Below are 15,267 nucleotides of genomic sequence, written 5' to 3'. Positions count from 1 at the left end.
GGTCACATTTTTAGATACATGTTTTTGTGATTGTCATTATAGTGTTGTCTTATTTTCAGGGGTTCTTTGATACAGTTCTTCCTGCGAAGACCGACGTTAAGCCTCGTCCGGCAACTTGCTTGTTGTTGACGAAGGATTGTAATGGTCCTGCGTCACGTGACTCGTTTTCTGACTTCCCGACAACAACGAAATGTACCGTGGATTCAAAAGGTGACATGGTTCACGAAGTCGGAAAGGTGAGAGATGGAAAACCTAACACAGATAGCACAGATACACCATAATTGTTTAAAAAGCCACTACCATGGTCTATTGTGACCAAAATTGAATATTTAACCACTGTGTCATATGTTAGTTTTATCGGGAGGATGAGCTGTTTGATTTTAAACTCTGTTTTCGATGCTGCCTTCTATAAAGGTCTGCGAGCGTTTCGTACTTTTTATCGATTCTCTTTGCTAGGACAATTTCGTTCATATTTCTTTGGATTATACAAGAGTAAACTGTGTTCTCAGTCATATGACAAAACTTGTTTATCAGTTATTTTTGAGAGGACAAGGGCTAGCTCGTTCGATGTTTGTTTTCTAATTCTTCTGTATACCTGTATGCCTGTACATAATGCGTTGAATAGTATTGCATGAGTTTTCTTGAAGTCACATATTTCAATCTACCGATGCAGCTACTTTAAGAGTATAAGCGAGTAATATACATCCTCAATAACACAAAAATTTTAACAAAAAGGATAGTCATTGCGTCAGTGGACAAAACAACAAAGTCTGCGGTAACACACTTTCCTCGGCAACAATAATTTATGATTGTCATATGTATATGTTGCTATTTTTTCAGGGAAATGATGATAATCCTCTTCCAGCAAACGTCGTCGTTCAATCTCGTCTAGCTACTTCCTTGTCATTGACGATAGGTTGTGGTGGCGCTAAGTCACACGTCCCAGTTACTGACCGTATGGCTAAATCGGACTGTAACTTAGCTTCCAAAGGTGATACGGTTTCCAAAGATACTGAGGTGAGTGAGAGAAGGCGAATATAAGTAGTTCAAATACCTGTTTAAAAATCAATCAACCTTGGTCGATCGCCACCAACACTTGAGTACGCGTAGTAGACTGTCGCTCTACCTTTTGTGAGTGTACTCCTTCCATAACAAAACGAACCCTATAATTTCCAGAAATGATGATGTCATGGAATATATCAACTCCTTTTAGATGTATGTATTCATCATTGTCGATATTCAATGTGATCATTTTCACAATATGATAATCATATGGTACTCTCCGCGTAGGTTGAACAACTTTGCCCGGCAACTTCCATATCCTCTACGACTCCTGATTGTCATGGTGCTGCGTCGTCTGTCCTGCCTGGTGACTGTATGGCAAACACGGATTCTTTCTTAGTTTCTAAAGCTGATACGGTCCGCCACGATGCAAAGGTAAGGGATAGAAAGGTGAATGTATTTTGTACAGAATTGATCCCTGTTTAAAAGCCAATAGATTGTTACTGAAAGTCGTAAGAATGGAAAACAGGTTATCAGCCCACAAGTTTTCGATACTGTACCCTGTATTATCGTTTGTGATCACTTTGTAGTTTGTGTCGCTTATTATATTATATAATTGCTCCTCTCAAATTTAATCTTCTAAGCCTTAAATTTTCTAATTTCTTAAATGTTAGTTTTGTGAACCTAATGAACTGTATTCATACTCTAAAATCTTCTCATAGTAAAACATTAAATTCGCCAGCTGATTCCAATCCTTTTCAAGTTTCTAATGGCGTACGACAAGGAAGTATTCTCTCACCAAAACTTTTTGCTATTTATGTAGACCAGTTAAGTAGTAAGCTACAGTCTGCTGGCGTAGGATGTTATTTAGCGAATCATATTATGAATCACTTATTTTATGCTGACGATCTGGCCTTGATTTGTCCATCTGTGAAAGCTTTACGAAAATTGATCAACATTTGTGAACACTATGGTAACGAGCATGATATTCTCTTTCATACCGAGAAAACTGAGTGTATGGCTATTTTTCCCGAAATCTTGGAAGCAGGATAGGATTCCTCATGTATATTTGTATGGTAATTCTCTTAAATTTGTAAGTTCGAAGAAATATCTTGGCTACATTATGTCCTCCACTGGATGAACGATGCAGATATGCAAAGACAGCTTCGTATTTTTATGCGAGAGCCAATTTTATTGTTCGTAACTTTGGCCAGTGCTCTCAGAAAGTAAAATGTGTCCTTTTTAAAAGTTTTTTGTATAGTGTTTGTTGTTTGAACGTGTGGTGTAATTTTAGTGCTAAACTAATGTCAAAACTGAGGATAGCTTACAATAATGCCTTGAGGTTTGATTTTTGATCTGAAGCTCGACGTCAGTATTAGTCACAATTTTGTGACCAGGAACATCTTTAATTTTGCTTCCCTTCACCAAAGACTGCTATTCGCATTTTGCAAGCGTCTGTCCGTGAGTGAAAACCCAGTTATCCGTACCTGTGTAGAGTCTGATTCGTATTTTCATTCAGCTTTTTGGAAACACTGTAGAAAGGTTCTTTATTATTTTTTTGGTCTTTTTAACTTCTGTTTATTTTTTTGCTTCTATTATATAATATTATGGGCATTCATGGCCTGAAATAAAGATTAATAATAATAATAATAATTAAATTCACCATTTTAATACATACGATTTATTCTCTTAGGAACATTGTGATGATATACACACTTTTCAGTCAGCTTCCTCGTTATCAACGATTAATTGTGAGGGCGCTGCGGCATTTGTCCCGGCTACCGACTTCATGGCAGAGACGGACTCTATATTGACTTTAAAGGTAAAGTTGATATAGATCACAATAACACAACAGTGAGGAAAAAATGTTTAGTGGCTTATTTCAATTGCATTAATCACATTTTTCCGATTTATAAATCCATTTTCTAATGACCACATTTCTTTAAATTTGCAGCAAAATCGAAATCATGAGCAAGTGTCGTCTCCTTTATTTGATGAAATGATGGATTTCCTTGGTCTATCATTCAATGCTGACGACGCTACAGCCGGTTCAATAGACACATTGAAAAATGATGGTTTCTGTTTACAAAGCGAACCAAATGACACAAAGGCGCTGATTGAGGCTGCAGCCAAGATCAAGATGCCACCTCAGAAACCAAAACGACGGAGGTCTATAAGAACCGGCAACTCAGTGACCATAGTAACGGGAACATCAACACCAAGAAATGATGGAACCATAAGGATTTTGAAATCTTCAACTGATAGTGCTCCAGCTCCACTCAGTCACTCTCCACTCAAAGAGTCTCCTCTCGGCCACTCTCTAAAAGATACCGATGGCAGAGCCTATGGTGATAACACATCGACTTCTGTAGGTATGGCTGCCAAAGACACTCAAGATGATGATAAAGCCTGCTCCACCATGATGAGCAAGGAGGCGCCATTTCCATCGATTCGCGATGACGAACAGCAAATAAGCACACAACCTAACATCAAAGGCAATCGAAAACGACGGTTCAGCCTTTCTTCAATAAAGAAGAGAGTTTTATCAACTTTCTCTCGATCGCGGAAAGACGATGAGGTCCCTTTGCTGTCAGGGGAATTTAACTGAAAGCGCTGACTTGGAATCTAATCATCTGGAATTTCAGTTCGTCTTTGAATTTCATTAAAGACATAGTTGTTTAACAAACATTTTGTCTCATGGACTTTTTATGGGTATCTTAATTTCTGTATGAATCGTCTCAAAAGTGCCTTTGTCCTGAATACTCTTATAATATGAAAAGACACAGCTCATGCATGTAATGAATATTTATAAGGCCATATTTCCATAGAAAACTGCCCAAATGAATTACATGTAATTACGCAGTGAAAGTGTTGATATGCATTCAATCACAAATACACCTCGGAAAATAATTCTGAAGATGTCTTACACGAACTAATGAATTCTAGAGGTGTCTTACGGGAAGCAGTCAGTGAAAATGATTTTAATTCTACAAGAACATTGCAATATTCTGAAAATGAAGGAACAATCGACGAAGTCAGTATATGTTAAACTTAAATTTATGCAACTGCCTTACAAATAGACTTGTTGTCCAGACAATTTGGCAGATTTTTGGATTTCAAAAAGAGTCGCGAAATCCATTTTCCACCCTTGCTATTCAGCCTTAATCTTACACTGTCTCAACAACATGCTATAATCTTTGTAAGAAATCTACTGACACAATTTCATTGCCAACTATTCTTATGAAGGTGGCAGCCAACATTATTTCACTTTCCTGTACTACGATGCATTCAACTGCCTCATTAACAAGGTCACTCCATCTTTATGAGAATTACCTCATTTTCATCCTATTGACAGAAAGGTGTTTCCTCTTGTCTCTAAATTTACCAAATGCCATGTTCAAAACCACCCTAGAAAGGAATGAAAGCAAACAATTTTGTTTTTAAGCAAATCACTTCTTATTTTGCGGTAGACACTCTTATGAAACTACACTCGTTGGTATGAAAGCCCACGAGATATTATTCCGTGCTCACGAGATTTGTTTGCTTTATAGAATTTCCGTCACGGCCTTTCATACGTTCGTGTTATTGATTCGTGGGCTATAGAAGTTTGATAGTTGATCTGTGTTAACTTTACCGACAAAGAATGCCAACAAAGTAAATGAAGCTTAATGTGAGCATAAGGAATATAATTATTAACTTAACACAGGTACTGACGACAACACTGCATCAAGTACTTGGTTATAGGGGTTGTCCGCAAGTAATTTCCAGAGGTATTTTCTCTAAGCAGTGAGTGAGAAACGGATATCAAGTCTAAATTGCTACATTTTACCAGACACTTTGTAGAGCCAATTTTTATATTCATAAAAGAGTACAACAAACGACCTTTCTGATTTTCAGAGTTCCCCTGAATAATTCTTTAATAAAATCTGATGGAGAACATTCAAAATAAATCAAGCAATCACATTCTTTTGCCTAGATATCTTGCATTTTGTTATCTTGTGGTCTGTGCCTTTTATCTGACTAATCCTGCTTCTAAATCCTTTACTCTTAATTGATTGAAACTTGGTAATCTGCTAAAAAAGTAAAACAATACCCTCCAACGTCTATTGTCAGAACTGCGATCGTTTATACGTCAAGCACCATCGATCCAATTCAAAAGCTGAGTAGCCTGATATCAGCTCGCTGGGGGATATGATACCATTGCCTATAGAATTTACAGATTGCTATCACCATAACACAGTCAGAAATGGACCAATCATGGTCAACTTTGCCGGGAGCCGTAGGCAGCCCCTGATTGTGACCTTGATTCAAAACAGGCGTGACTTCATTCCAAGCATTGTTGTTGTCTGAATCTATGACATAGTAGGGGTTCTAGGATAGGTGGGAAAAATAAAAATCATTTTATTTGAAGATTATTCATAGAAACACGCAAGTGACTTTGTAGTATGTCTTCATATTCGTTTATGCCAAAATGGTTTATATTTACAAATATTCGACTTGAAATAGCTCAGAGTTCTTTACAAAAAATCTTCGGAATATTTTAGAAAAGTCAGAAGAATTGACAAACCACGTGAAGATAAAGAGGTTAGGATATATATGTAGATTCAGTACAGGTACGAGATAAAAGAAGACGTGCTTCTGGACAGTTTCTCCAACTACTGGTCTGCAGTGTGTGTCGTCTCCTGCTGAAAAGAACTATCTTGTCTTTTTTCCGTATCATTTTATTCAAAGGTTGTTGTCACTTTTATACTTTCGATTAATTATATACTATATTGGCCTGTCTGATACACATTGCAGCAGAGTCAGAGATATGCCTCTAGCATATTAGTCGCGCCAGCGGCTTACTGACTACGCATGCGCTTATTCATAATATACTATGCGAGTAACCGGAAGTGTACCCTTCTTTCATGGGCGCCGCCATGTTTTTTTATTGAGTACTCGTAAATAAACAAATACGAAACAAATTACTATTATATAACATGCCTTTTATAAAATATACCTCTCTTATTAGCCAGTAAATGTTATTATGCACCTTGTCGCTGATACAAAATATCGTTAATATAGATAAAGGGAGAAAACTGTCGTGCATATGAACGGTGGCATACGCAAAGAATGCTGGGATGGAATTATAGAAGAGCGCCCCCTGTGTCAATAATTAGATTCAAAAATTGTCAGTTTTTAGACGGACGCTATAGTTTTCAGCTTGCAAGTGGAAGGTGGGCAGTGCGGTTACCATTGCAATGATAATGATTGCATAATACGTCCCTTGTTTAACGCAATAGGCTGTTATCATTGTAAAAATTGCCAATTTTTGTCCAAATTTTTACACGCTACAGAAAATCTATACCTGCCCTGCTGCAGGGTTTGACGTCGTGTACGTACGTGAACTGCTTTCAGCAGAGGGAAACTGGGCATAGTTGTCATATAAACGTTTATGAAGTAACAATTACAGTTTATCATGAATCAATACAAATAACATTGCCAATCTTAACCCCTGGCGCGACACAAGGGCTGAGCCCTATATAATATTAAGTAATGTATTAAAATGGACACCATGGTATATCCTGTTTGCTCACTGTTATCTATATCGTCTTCTTATGTTAAGTAACGTCGTGGACTGATTTTTGCAAAAATAAAACAGAAATGGACATTGGTAATTTATAATTTTAAAAGAAGTACTTACACCCCCACCCCCGCCACAGGCCGACATACTTGAGATGTGACTACAACGGGCAAAACATAGCACGAGCCGTTAGACGAGTGCCGTTGGAGCCAATGGTAATCGAATCGAGTGGACGATCCGCCTGAAAAGTATGTTATTGCTATCAAGATGTATGTTTGGGGCGTTAATAATTTGTTTTCTCTGCACTTTTAGCACGAACAGATGGAGAAAACAGAATCAAATATTTAGTTATCATTATCGAACAGAATTCAGCCGACTGGGCTTTGTTGAGAAAAAGGATGCCAAGCACGCATATACGGTGATCGGTGTGGAAGCGACGATATTAACATCAACATCAAAATTTAAATCGGCGAACAGTCTTTCGGAAGACTCGTTGCAATGGCTAAGCGAAACTCTCGAGAAAACTTGTCAATCAACTGTTTGTTTAACTGTACAAGACGACTCAAATACCTGGTTATAAATACATTCCTATAAAATCTACAAGAGTTCCAGTCCGTACTCGAATTCATACATACTTATTTCTAGTGACATTAATTCAAAACTAAAAATTCAAAGCGAATAATACATACTTGTCGGAAAGGTAAATGTCCATCTAAAGAGGCGAAATGTGACAGCAGTATAGTCTATAAATATCATCATTTTATGTGAAAGCAAACCATGTGATGTAACCTAACCATCTTAAGTGGAGAAGATTATATTATTCATACATGTGGATATTGAAAAGAGTACAATATGGTTGCAAGGCTGATGAAAACTTTGAATATTAGATGTCATCCTTAGTCATTCTGATCTCGATTTGACTTTTTCGTCGCAGAATTCAACGATTCATATGTACTCTGATTCATTTCATTCAGCTGTAGCGTCGTGTATGCAGAATCTTGTACTTCTATATCAGTATTAACGTACGCTCCGAGATCTCCGCCCTTTTCGTGTCGTTTGGTTGAATCACGATGTCTGTTGAAATGGAAAAATATATAAATTTTACATCTTCCCAGACGTTTACCAGTATTTCGCGGTCATAATTATGTTTCATAAGGTACTGGTAAATGGCTCTCTTCTGTGTTGCTGAACTTGTAGGCCAAACTTTTTGCCAATTTTTAGACAAACGGAAGACGGCAAGAATGCCTTGCAAGGAGATAATAATTTTGTGTTGTGTGAAGTTTATTTATATCCGGACATTGTCCGTCAACTATGCCGATATCAAACAACGCATACAGCAGACAAGTCTTACCTCTGATACACGACTTTTGCGACGATCAACACAATAGCTGTTACAGTAAGTGACACTGTGACACCAATGGCAAATCCAACTGAAACAAAAATTGAATAGGAATACCAAACACTTGTTACTCTTTGTTACAATTCAAAGTTATTCGAAGGAGATGTTTCATTTTAACCATTAGGAACGGCACCCTAAATAAAACTGCTCAGTTCGAGATGGAGTAAAAACTCAAGGATGAACCCATAGCAACATAGCGTAGTTCTAGGTATGTATGGGATTTAATGGTGATACTGCATCAAGTGGTTTGTTGTGTTTCGAATTTTTAAACCTTAATCAAGACAGTAAAAATGTAGGTTGAATGAAATTTAGCTGAAGTAGTACTTTACTTCAACTTACTTGCGATTAGTTTACCATCATTTCCACGTTCAACTTCAACTTGATTAAGTCTACAACAACTACAGACTTCTCCTGTCGTTTTCATTGATGAACTCTGACGGTGTGATGCCGTTATGAAGTTCGGTTGTTTCGACCAAGTGACGTCATTATTACGCATTGTAGTCACTTCAGGTGTCGGTTTTGGTGATGATGTCCGAGTTTTATTATAACTATCCACTGAAAAAAGTTTTGTGGATGTTGCTGGAGAGGACGATATTACAGCGATAGCTTCGACGAAAAGAAACAAATCTGTCTTGTTCATAATCTAGTGATATCGGACATTTTTATGATATTGACGTTAATGATAATCAGATCGTAAACTTTACTAAATGTTGAAGTTCGTGCATAACCCGGACATAGGGAGACATTTCTGGTAAATTTTGTATACGTATAAATAACTTTTAATGTAGAAATAAGCATGAAATGTACAAGATGAATAATTATACAGTACCGTATTGTTATTTGAATTACAATCAAAAATCTATTAGGCCCATTTAATTATTATCAACGAAAATTAATTAGCTTTGATTGAAAAAGTAAATCGATTGCCTAATATAGTAGCGTTAAATTCTTGTTATATTCTTTAAATTAAATCGCACTGCAAAGCCAATACCTTGCCTGCAATGCCATTAATCATCTGAATATGACGTTCGTTCAATTTTTGTATGAACTCACCTTTGTATTGCAGTACAAATCCAAGATCATTGCCCGCATCGCCGGTGATCATCTCAATACGAAGAGTATTTGATGAGCTGTATAATGGCTGTGGTAGTGAATAACCATCTTCTATCCCATCCTTCACAATCACCGTGTCATTGTCTTGCAATCTCAGCATAAGAGTGGTTAGCTTTACTATGTGTCCAGGATCCACTGTTATTGTCCAAGTACACGATTGTTCGTTGGTATAGTTACCGGGGAAATTTGGTGAATATATGTATCCACTGGAATCAGTGTAGTCAACGCCACAGGCACCGAAAGACGCTGTAAATGCGATTATATGCATCATCAGTAACTTCACAGCGAAAGCTTCCCATGTTGTATCGTGTAACGTTCGTATATGGTGTTCAGGACGACTTTGAATGAGAGACATTCTATGCAAGAATGAACATGTTCAACTTTCTCGACATCCTTTGAAACGAACAAAATATTCACCAATCAAGATAACACATCAGTGTCACTAGAGTGATCGACTTTACGAATAAATGTATTATCTTTTGTCCACACTTTTGTTCGTAGAGTCACTATATATATTTATGCCTATGATTGGTTGTACCACTATATTTATGCCACTGAATCTAAAGTCACTAGGTTTATGGCTACGTTTAAACAGACATTAACGCGACATTAATTTTTGCTCACAAACACGCAACATACACAGATAGCCACAGGCACATAAAGGAAACACTCCTATTGATAGATCGACACCTGGGTGCATAATCTTACATATAATGACAGTAGTAAAATAAAGGTGTACAACTGGGATAGAGTAAGAATTTTACACCCCATTTTATTCATTTATCTACATGAAGCGAAGGAAAATTAACCATCCATGTAACTAAAGTATGACCCTGACCTATATATGAACTCACGCGCAGCAGTGCATTGTCCTGAACTAAGCGGGGAAATTCCCTGCTGAGTCAGGTCCTGGACTTGCGCAATACAGTAGCTATGACTCACTATCAGTACATCTGTCGGATCATTTGTTAGATAGATTCCGACTGTGCTACAGCTCTGTACATCTCCTTAAGGTTCCGTTCCAGTGCTGATTTTTTGTCTTCTGGATGTAAGTATATACTCGTTTTCTAGTTGTGTGAATTTACTACGGCCTATCGGAGCGAGATTTTCCTCCCTCCTACATACAGTAACCGTTCCGATCTTGAACACTGTTGCGCAATACCCCTTCCAGCAGGAACGTTTCCAGTAGGGACTTTCGCAATACCGCTTTTGCAATACCCTTCCAGTTGCTTAGCAACTTGTCACGTGGTTTCAGAGGTCTGAAAGTCTACAGTTTTCAGAAACATTTTCTACAGAATTTTTTCTGAACCTAACTTTCATATCCATTCAATCCATAATGTCTTAGGTATCTTTCCAGAGGAGGACTAAATCCTTCTTGTTTTTGTATTTCTAGTGCCTGTTTGAATATGTTCTGAATAAGTTCTGACTCGTTTTCTGTTGTTGCACCTTTTTCTTGTATTTGAGTAAACAACTGCTTATATTGCACATAATAATGTTTATACTTCTCTCTTCTTTTTGATACTCCTGTTTTTCCTTGTATTACATCAATAATAACACCTGGTATAGGAGTTAAAGCTAAAAGAACTGGAACTGTCGGAATTGCTGCTATTACAGCTGAACTTACAAGAATTCCCTTAGTCACATTAAGAGCCATATCAATTCGACCCATTAATTTATAACTTCGTCGATATGCAGCACTTGTTCTTTCTATGTAATCAGCCAATTGTTCAACGCTTTCAACAACTGAGATGTGCATTTTTACTGTATATGTAAGGGGGATAAAAATAATTGTAGTAATATAGAAATACAATATGGCAGAAGGAGGAGAAGATATACCACTCCAGGATTTCGATGATGCATATTTAAATGATGATGATGACGCTACTGCTGAAACATTCTTTATAGACGATGATAATGCTCTTGCAGAAGCTGATCCTTTCCTTGATAGCCCAAAGGTCGATCGTTTGACTGAACTTAGAGCAGATGAAAAATTAAGAATGGTTAATAAATTCTTAGATGAGAATAAAATTACTGATCCGGATGCACTAAATGTATTGGCTATGGAATCTGAGATTAGGGATGGAAAGCTGTATTATAAAAACCTCAAGCTGTCTAAAGATAGAGGAGGTGGATTTTATAAGCTGTCCACATTAATGAGTGTAAAAGGAGGACATGCATTTATTAGAGAAGTATTAGGAGGTCGCTCTAGCGCAGAGCCCGAATATGTGAAACGTGAATTGCATTCTGAAGATGTGAGAAAAGATAAAATACCGGCTGAGAAGATGACGCCAAAAGACATGGGTATATACAAAGATAAACTGACAGAGTTACGGCAAGATGCTTCCGGTAATGCAGACAAAATACAAGCTTTTGAAAATAAAATCGACCAATGGAACAATCTAAACCCCGAATATAGAGCTTTTGTTGATGAATTAAAGATGGCAAATATGCGTCTTGATGAGCTTTACAGTGAAAGAGATAAAATTATGTCAGAGCAGACAGAACTTACACCTGAACTCAGAACAAGACTAGCTAAAATTAATAAACGAATTGAAGTACAACATGATATGATCAGTGGGGCACGTGAAAGACTGGCGTCGACTAGGTCTCTTCGTGATGTAATTTCTGATCCAGAATTATCACTGAGACTGAAGCTGACAGAATTATTTAAACAAAATGGTATAACAATCGCTGCAATACTGACTGCCCTTGGAATGACAATATCAACAATTGCCCTGGCTGTGACTAGAGGAGGAGGAGGAGGAGCAGGAACTGGAGCAAACGCAGGAGGTTCAGGTCCGCCCAAAGTATATACAAAAGCGAAAGAAATTGTAATTTAAAAGCAATTTGGCGAATGGTTAAAAACCTTGGCCCTAAAAGTGCTGCTGCAATACCAGGTTTAATCGGTTCCCTCGTCAGTTTTCTATTAAAAACAGCAGGATCGGTGGTTGGATTTGTTGGAGAACAGCTATGGATATTTTAACTGGATTAACATTAGTCATTATAAATAAAATTATGTATTGATACAGAGTATAATAAATTCTGAAGACGACTCCGTAGGGATAAAATAAAATTATGTTATTTATATATTGATATATCACACTCCCCTACAGCATCGACATGTTTGGTGAAAGAATATTGCAAAGTTTCTTTCAAAAATAAAGACCTGTTTGGTTTCTCTGTCGAATTGGAATGGTGCAAACTTCGGCGGGTAAATCGCCATATCCTTCGAGCAAATCCAGGTGTCCGACTCAAAGATGATAATCTTTATCATAACATTTTAGCTTTCGTGAAGGAATGTCAAAAGACTAACTTCTTTAAGGTTCCAAGACAAGAAATTGACCATTTTAAACTAACAAATCTCTAGTGGTTAATAAGGTCAGGACCCCCTCCCCCCGTAAATAATATATTTTCTGAAAGCTTAGATATAGGGGAACATTTTGGTTACTATAGTGTCACTATTGTTTACATAACTATCACGTAACAGGTAATTTGCATAACCTTTCAAAACTCAGTTTTCTCTCTGTTTTGCTTCAATGCTTTGAGATATGTGGCTGAAATTTGTGTGAGTGCAAGCAGTCTTAAGGGTCTTTAAAAGTGTGTCTCAGAATTTTTAAAACCTTCTTAAACAGTTTTTATGCCAGAAAAACTTCCAGAGCACTGAATTTTACCGTAGATGATTTCTTTAAAATTGTGCTCCTAAAAAACTAAGCGAGATATAAAAAATCTGAGACACACTTTGGAAGAGCGTTGTGACTGCTTGCACTCCAGCAAGTTTGAGTCAGATATTTTGAAGTATTGAGACAAAACATAGGGAAAACCGATTTTTGAAAGGTTATGCAAATTACCTGTCACGTGATAGTTATGTAAACAATTGTGACACTGTGGTTACCAAAATGTTCCCGTATATCTAGGCTTTCAGAAAATGTATACTTTACGGGGTTCTGAGCTTATTAACCATTAGAGAATAGTTAGATTAAAACGGTCAATTTCTTGTCTTGGAACCTTAAGCGACTAGAATTCATAGCTGTATTCCAGATACTGAGGATGACCAAGAGGCTCATCATCTCCAAGAATATTGGGTCCTTCGATTGATTCGCGACACAGGCAATCGATTTATCTTTCAGTCAGACGGAAATTTATGTAAAGATGTGATTTCTTTTTTTTCTTCTAAGTCATTATATACACGAAGTGAAACTTAAGATGTGATTAATTTTCTTTATAACATGTAATTTCTTTTTTTCTTCTACTATATACATTACACAAAAATGGGGTACGATAGAACATTATTACCGAATTTCACCAACCGAATACCGAATGGAACGAAGTCAGAAAGAACTCATCACGTGATTGCTCATAATCCAAGTGAGGCAGATCCAGGCCAGACACTTATCATACGATGTCCAAAGTTAGAAAGCGGAGTAGTACTAGTTCCAGATACTTTCGACCTGGTTTTTGATCTCGAAGTAATGGGAGATGAATATAACCGAGTAGTACAAAATGTTGCAAAAAATTTGGTGGAGCGTATGAAACTCACATTTGAGGGTCAGACACTTTCCGATTTGAGTAAATATAACTTTATTGAATGCTATCGTGATCTCTTCAAACATAAAAAGGAGAGAACGAACATGACACTGTATGGAATTCAGAACGAAAATCTAAGAAAATTAAGAAGCGGTGCGACCGATGCAGATGCCGCCGTCGTGGGCGATAAGTTACTTTTCGACACATATAAAACAAAATATGCTATTCGTCTCACTCATCCCCTCGTGACAGGTCATGGAGTTGCATATCCAAAAGCGTTAGGGAGTCATATTGAATGGGAAATTACGTTGGCACCCGCCTCCCAATTACTTGTCAGTAATCAGGTTGTTACAGCCAATTATAAATTAAAAAACATTCAAATGGAATACGAGACAATTTCTGACCTCGATCTCGCGAGGTCAACTGCTGGTTATTACAACAGTGGGAAAAGTTACCTTTACGAGTATATACATTATTTTAGAAAAATCTCATTCAAAGAATCGGACACGGTTATCAATGAAATATAAATGTACCACGACGTAGCATTAGAGGTATCGCTATACTCTTCACTAAAAATCAGAATCAGACAGAACTGAACAGTGAACTTTTCTTTAACCCATCCATTGAATCTGTGACTGTAATGATTGAAGGCATTGCAAATAAAGTGTACTCTCAGAAGATGATACCAAGACAATTTTGGCGAGAGGTGCGACGGTATTTTGCTGAAGATAAAGATTGGTGTGAAATTGATATAGATGAGGCCGATTATTTGAAGAATAAATTCTGTCTGTTTATCGATCTGCGTAGTTTTAAAGATATTGAGTTTCATGGAAATGGTTTAAAAGTAATGAACACAAAGGACGGAATACAGCTTCAGATCCTGAAGAAAGATGCCTCGTGGGGTGGCGTCGACGCTCACAATGATAATATATTTGCCCACATTTATGTTATCAGTGATGCCCTGGTCTCTATTGAAAATAGTAGATTAAAGTCTTTACAATTTTAAACCGTAACCATGACCCGTCATTCCTATCGGCCATGTTTCTGCCAGCCATTCGCCTGTGTCTGGATTGTATAGCTGCACACGTTTGATATCATTTGGCGCCATCATGATTTTACTACGCTTTTCACTACGGATTTCTCCAGCCTTTTTCCGTACAAACTGTACAAACTGTGCCGGCTCCGGCTTCTTCCCAGTTTCAAACAGATCTTTATAATCTTCAAAGTTCAAATGTTTTCTAACACAAACATCTTTCACCCCTTATTTTTTTTCGTCTCGGAAACGGGAGTTCGAAAAGCATACACTTTCGAGCGTATGCCGACAAAATCAAGAATAGGTTCACCATTCAACTCATCTTTAAATTTACCTATCACTTTTTTATTAATCTTCGGAAAGTTGGGTCCACTCATCCCACTAGTATCATATATAGACTTCTCACCATTCTTTTCAACATCTTCTCGGACTATATCATTGAAAGTTACGTCCGGGTCCGGGATCGGTACACTGTAAACAAAACTGTCAGTATCCATGTAGGCTAATCGTATTCCAGGGAACCGTGCTAGAAAGTAATTGTAATGCGTCTCATACATAAGCAGCTTAGAAAGTTCCAGTACTGCGGCGCCGATGAAAACTGGTTTTACATATCTATGCTCATCCGTTTTCAGT

The 15,267-nt window shown here is 37.3% G+C and overlaps 2 protein-coding genes across 2 annotated transcripts in view; both read right to left on the bottom strand.

The window, feature by feature from the left end:
• Nucleotides 1-15,267, bottom strand: part of LOC139132665 (uncharacterized) — a 104,872-nt gene that overhangs the window by 48,151 nt on the left and 41,454 nt on the right. The window lies entirely within an intron of this gene.
• Nucleotides 6,545-9,177, bottom strand: LOC139132602 (uncharacterized). The gene is made up of 4 exons (XM_070698884.1): nucleotides 9,018-9,177; nucleotides 8,304-8,519; nucleotides 7,917-7,995; nucleotides 6,545-7,639 (listed from the first exon to the last, which is right to left on the bottom strand). Exons 1-4 carry the CDS (start codon nucleotides 9,175-9,177, stop codon nucleotides 7,462-7,464), a joined length of 633 nt encoding a protein of 210 aa, XP_070554985.1. The 3' UTR covers nucleotides 6,545-7,461.

Source organism: Ptychodera flava, chromosome 5 (assembly GCF_041260155.1).
Source record: "Ptychodera flava strain L36383 chromosome 5, AS_Pfla_20210202, whole genome shotgun sequence".
In the NCBI taxonomy this organism is placed as follows: domain Eukaryota; kingdom Metazoa; phylum Hemichordata; class Enteropneusta; family Ptychoderidae; genus Ptychodera; species Ptychodera flava.
Note: the sequence above shows the minus strand (reverse complement) of the source record. Positions and strands in the feature narration are given on the sequence as shown.

Coding starts and splice junctions, on each gene's coding strand:
- LOC139132602 (XM_070698884.1), bottom strand. CDS start 9,177: ATGCTGAGATTGCAAGACAATGACACGGTGATTGTGAAGGATGGGATA. Junction 8,520..9,017: donor ATTTGTACTGCAATACAAAG/GTGAGTTCATAC, acceptor AACTTTTTTCAG/TGGATAGTTATAATAAAACT. Junction 7,996..8,303: donor TGATGGTAAACTAATCGCAA/GTAAGTTGAAGT, acceptor TTTTTGTTTCAG/TTGGATTTGCCATTGGTGTC.